This window comes from Dendrobium catenatum, unplaced genomic scaffold, assembly GCF_001605985.2.
Source record: "Dendrobium catenatum unplaced genomic scaffold, ASM160598v2 fragScaff_scaffold_230, whole genome shotgun sequence".
In the NCBI taxonomy this organism is placed as follows: Eukaryota; Viridiplantae; Streptophyta; class Magnoliopsida; order Asparagales; family Orchidaceae; genus Dendrobium; species Dendrobium catenatum.
The window spans coordinates 2466-8235 of record NW_021318692.1 but is presented as its reverse complement, the minus strand read 5'-3'; the positions used below and the strand labels follow the sequence as shown (position 1 = coordinate 8235).

Here is a 5770-nt window from a genome sequence, read left to right as displayed (position 1 = left end):
TCCGCAAGTGCCACTCCATCTATATCCTTCTTCTCAAACAGTGAAGCAACTTTAGGGTGTCGTGTCTTAGTTGACTTGGAAGCATTTGGGACATTCTTGCAGTGGTGGACCATCGGTTTGCTAGTCTTATGCACATCTTTATTTAATCTACTATTCGATGCATGTGAGGAACCCGCCTTGACGGTTGTCTGAGGATAGCGTTTTTTTTTTTTATTTCTTTAAAATCTCCTAGTATTTCTTGTTGTGTTTGTCAAGTTTTAGTTGTCTACTTTTATTTTAATAAAGTTTTTTTAAGTTCTATCCATTGTGTCAGTTTTTTCTTGTTTGTCTACATCAGTTTCCCACGATGTAATTAAATACGATGGCTTACGCTCGTAGGAGATTTATAATATACATCCACCTCTTTTAAAATCAAATTTCAAAATTCAAAATTAATCTTCTTTGGGAAAATGAAGTCGACAACAATCATTATCTTCATATTCCATTGATTGATAATAAGTGATATTTTCTCTCCTTGGAGAGATATATTATTCACTATTGTGATATGAAATATGAAGTTAATAATCTTTCATATGGATTATAGTGGTTGAATACTAATAGAATCTCATTTCGCCCTTCGAGTTCGTATGTGATTATTATTTGAATACCTCAAAATATGAAGTTAACACTATAATCGAGATGACACCTTTCGGTTTCATCATCTGAACTCGTTAGCAAACCATATCTTTGCATTAATAGGCAATATATTGTTTATAATGAGGTATTCAATTTTGAGACTATAAATTTAAAATCAAATTTCTCAAATAAGATTAAGCCTTCAAAAACTCTTTTTCAAACTTCCATCAATAATATGCATGTCAATATAAACATTAGTATTTTGTGTCCTAGAATATTCACGGCGGTAGAGAAGTATATAGTTTAACGTCTTAGCTTTATATGAAGATCCAATACACAATTATATAAGAGAGAGAGTGTGTAGTATTCATAAGAGACACAAAGATTTTTATATGGAAAACCTGAAAAGGGGAAAAAATATGGGGCCTTGCCCAGTTTGAATGAATCTACTATTATTTTCAATCGATTACAAATAAGGTCTTTCTTTGGGGGAAGGCCTTGGCTTGATGTAATAATATACATCATACAAAATGCATTACCTCATAGGACTTGAAAGAATCACTATTGATATTTTTTTTTCTCGATAAAATAATAGTCGATGAGCGATAAATGTTAGAAAGATCGTAGTCTGGTGATGGTGGTCGGATGGACCATAGTCGACGAGTCGGAGGGGCCAAATTGGCGGGCGGCAGTGATCAGAAAAGATCATTATCTGGCGATAGAGGCTGGAAGGACCGCAATCTTTCTATGGAGATAGAAATGACTGTAGTCGGTGGGCGACAATGGTTAGAAAGACTGTTGTCTGGTGAAGGAGGTCGGATGGATTGTAGTCGACTAGCGATGGAGGTCGGAAGTCTGAAGTTAGGCCGAAGTTCAATAATGGATGGAAGTCCGACATCATATAGAAGTGCGACGAAAGTTCAGTGACGGGTAGAAGTTTGACGACACATAAAAATTCGTCGATGGGTAGAAGTCTGGCGTTGTGTAGAAGTCCGATGAAAATTTGGAGATGGGTATAAATCCTGAGAAGGGTGAAAGTTCGGTGTCAGATAGAAGTTCAATGAAAGGCCAGCTAAGGACAAAATTCCGACGTCGGTCGACTACCAAGTGGAAGTCCGGTGGTGGTCAAGGAGTCTGGTGGTAAGAGAACTCAAGTTTCTCTTTTTCATTATATTCCTTCTCTTTTTGCTTCTTGCTTAGGGTCCCCTCTCATGAGAAATGAGGGGTCTATTCATAATGTCCTAACAGTGGCATGACAAGTAAATATGAGGAAGATTAAGAATAAGTTGGGAGTGATTTGAATGGACGATCGATATTCATTCCCTTGATTATGGACTATTCAATGGATATTTTAATGTCTTAATGATATCAAAATTTAGCGGTGTTGGGCTCGTTGGATTCGTTTTGTTGAGCCGCTCGATTCAACTATAAACACGTCACATTTGGAAATTGTTTGGTAATCCATATTATGGTTTGAACCTTCTAAATGTGCTTTCGGTTTTTGATTTTTTATTTGGGCTCGGATGGAGTAGAATGTAGTGTCGTTGGGTTCGTATTTCAGAGACATTTAGTTTGACTATAAGTTTGCTGAAATCAATGATTCTGGATTTAATTTTTGAAGTTTTCAACTTGATTTTGCTTTGAGATTCGTGCCTGATCAAAATAATTTTTTGAAATTATATCAAGTATTATATGAATTTATGCAACAAGGTAGGACGTCAAACTTTTAGGTGGTATTTTCATTCTCTCATCTATCAATCAACTTCCATATCAATCCATCATTATCTCTCAATCACATATTTCAATTTTTTTTATTAATCATTTATGTTAATTGATTATTTTTTATAAATCAATAGAGAGTCGTCACTCAATATCCATCAGCGTAATCAGTCAATTAATTATAGACTAACATCCATCATTATATCACAAATCTTTCTTTTAAGAAAATTGATCAGTCTACTCTCATATACATAGATTACATCTAAATCTGACCAATCATCAATTTTAACATCCCTAATTAGAAAGATATTTTAAAAATGAGTAAAAAATCAGTCTTAAGGAAAATTCATCGAACACAATTTACAGATTTCCACATTAAAAAAAAAAAAAACTTAATTTACAGAATGAGCCTCAAAGTTATCACTAGCTCTGGCAGCATAAATTCCCCCTCTGCTTTTTGCGACGTTATCGGCTTTTTAAGGTTCTCTCCGCTTTTTCCATGAAAAAGGAAACGTGTTCAAGCGAAGCGCCGAGATAAGAATACTCCCCAGCAGCTAAGAGCGGAAATGCCTTCGCCATTCTCCAAGTCTTCTCCAACAATCCCTTACTCCTTGCTCCTCTAGGGTTTGAGCCAATCCCTTTCCAAAACCCTTAAATCTCGTGATTACTCTTCTTCGAGTCGATCGGAGTAGGGAAGTGAGAGAATGGGGAGGGGTTGCAGGTCGGCGTCGCACCAGATGTTTAAGGATAAGGCAAAGAACCGGGTCGATGACCTTCAAGGGATGTTTTCGGACCTCCAATCAGCTCGCAGAGAGAGCCGCGCCGGTGACGTCGCTGTGCTCGAGGAGCAGGTCAATCAGATGCTGCGCGAATGGAAGGCCGAGCTCAATGAGGCCTCTCCTGCTACTTCGTTTCTCGTGAGGACCCGTGATCATTCCGTTTCTTTCCGTCGATAGCTATTTAGTTTATGTTGTGTCTGATATATCTCATAACTTTGGTCCAGGGGAACAGCCGGGTCTCGTCTGACCTCTCTTCGGAGATCCGCCGCTTGTTGCAGCTTGGCGAGGAGGAGGATGATGCCACGAGCCAGTTAGCGGAGTTGGCACAGGCCAATCTGAAACCAGAGCCGGCGGATACGCCTGAAGCTTTGGTAGGTAGTGTTCAAGGTGGAAGATCTGCTGCCTTTCAAGAGGTCTGCTTCTTACCTGCACTTCCTTTTTTTTTTGTTTTCTTCCTCTGGAATTGTGTGTTATGCTTTGAAGACAAGGAATGTGGACTTTTGATCTGAATTTGCATCTCGGACCAGAAAAGTATAACTTGTCTCACGGTCAGGCATTGGTCCATGGCAAATCATAATGTTGTTGTTGTTGTTTTTTTTTTTCTTTTCTGGTACCTTTTTGTCTTTCATCCACCTTTTCCAAACTTACTGCCTTACCTGCTCGAGATATCCATTGGGCAAGTAGTTGTTAAAATGGGAATGATAATTTAATATGGTTTTGCTTGCATAAAGTATGAGTGATACGCCTTGATTGCATCCAACCTGCTCAAAGTTGAGTAATGGAGCACCAACTTTCATCTACTTGCTTGCTTAAATTGGATTCTTCTGGATGGATGAACTCGTTGTCAATTTTGTACTTTATAGTAGCAAAGCTTACTTTTTTGGTATTATTTTTGAATTTGATGTTACATGAATAAAAATCAACATCCATATCCAAGTTTTAAGGCGTTCGCACCTTCCGCTTACATAGGATTGTGCTTATCATTCATACTTTTACGGATGAGAGCATCCTCTTTGCTTCACGGAGAATACTACATTACTTGGTAAAATTATGCATGGTGTCAGCTTCTCTCTTCCTTGACGCCCTCAATCTATTTTCAGTTTGTTGTATTTACTCCGTGTATTTCTTTTCTTTTTAAAGTGCAGCATAATAGCTGTGCATAAAAAGCTATCGGCTGTCTTACGCTTGAATGGCTGGCCAAATTATCAGATGAGATGGCAAGAAGGCATTCTAAACTTTTTGAACTCATGTTAATCTTTTTTCTAGCATGCAAAAAACTTTTTATGTTGTTTTATAACATCAACCACTTCACATTTTCTTTCCATCTGCTTCATTGATTGGATTAATTATCCATGGCTTTCTTTCTTAATCAAGTTTAAGAAATGCTGATTGACATATTGAACAAACTTTTCATTTTTTTTAAGGAATATATAACTTGATGAAGCAGATGATTCTACCACAGAAAGAAGTAAAAAAAAAAAGAAATAACTAGCACTTCTACGATTCTTTTAGGCAAAGACTGAAGCAGCAAGCAAAGCGCGGATTGGTTTTGAGAAGCTACTAATGGAAATTAAGTCAGGTGGTATTGTTCCCACCTCAGAAAGTGTGAGTTGAGAGGTTCATCTCATCCACATTGAGTGGTTTGTTGGGATGATGGAGATTGAGGAGGAGTAAACACCACAACGACGAAACAAGCAATAAAGTAAATGCAACGAAAAGTAAAGGACACCTGAATTTAACATGGGAAAATCAAAAATAAGGAAAAAAAATATGGAGCCACACTACACCAAGAAATCCACTATGAAAATTGAGAGAAATAAGTACAGATCTCTCTTATTTCTCACTCTCTCATTGCTTATCTTCTCACATACACTGTTCCTTGCCCAAATTGAAAATACAAGAGAAAGCCAAGTAAAATAACTCCAAAGGACACAACCCTTTAGAAAATGAGAAAGAAAACCATCCAATCTGCCTCGAAGCGCTACATCGCCAGTTTGGGGCACTACAGCGCCCAGTCTCTGTTTGACAATGTTACAACGCTCAAACACTCAACATTGCGACGCTCATTCTCTGTATTGACTAGCTGCGGCCCCATATTTTCACTACGATGCTCTGCTCTATGTCGTTCAACGCTGGGGTGCTCGGGTACGTAGCACCGGGACGCTTAGGTACACATCAACTTTGCACCCGAACCCAAGTAGGGGGTAAACCCCCGCACCCCCAGTGTACAAGACAAGATTTAAGGTCCGAGATAATAGAAGAATCAGATTGATCAACACAATTAGATTCCACACATAACATGGTTCAAAAAGTTTCTTTATACCTAGAGATTAATATAATAGTTTTATTTGATGTAGTCATTTGTCTGTCTGAAAACAGGCAATTTTCAACTTTGTCTAAAAAATAGAAAGTATTCTTTATCCAAAAAAATAGATGATATTATATGCGATCTATGTAGATTATACACAGAGAGCAAAGGAGCCTTCATCAAGTTAAGTGAAGGAAATTTCATTAGGAACTAAGAAGAGGGATATAATGAATATTGATGACCTTTGAATATCATAGGTTCAGCCTGTTTCAACTTTGATTTCATCTTAGAGGACAGAAACAGGCAGTTTTCTTATGCTGTTTTGGGTTGGATGATAAGCTAATAGTGT

At 37.7% G+C, this 5770-nt stretch overlaps 1 protein-coding gene across 1 annotated transcript; it reads left to right on the top strand.

Moving 5' to 3' along the window:
• Positions 1–2784: 2784 nt before the first annotated feature.
• On the top strand, positions 2785–4718 carry LOC110098319 (transcription factor VOZ1-like; the record flags this gene model as incomplete). The annotated part of the gene is made up of 3 exons (XM_020825118.2): positions 2785–3251; positions 3338–3526; positions 4626–4718. Coding segments are annotated over exons 1-3 (495 nt in total), but the record flags the coding sequence as incomplete, so codon positions are not given.
• Between the last annotated feature and the right edge of the window lie 1052 nt (positions 4719–5770).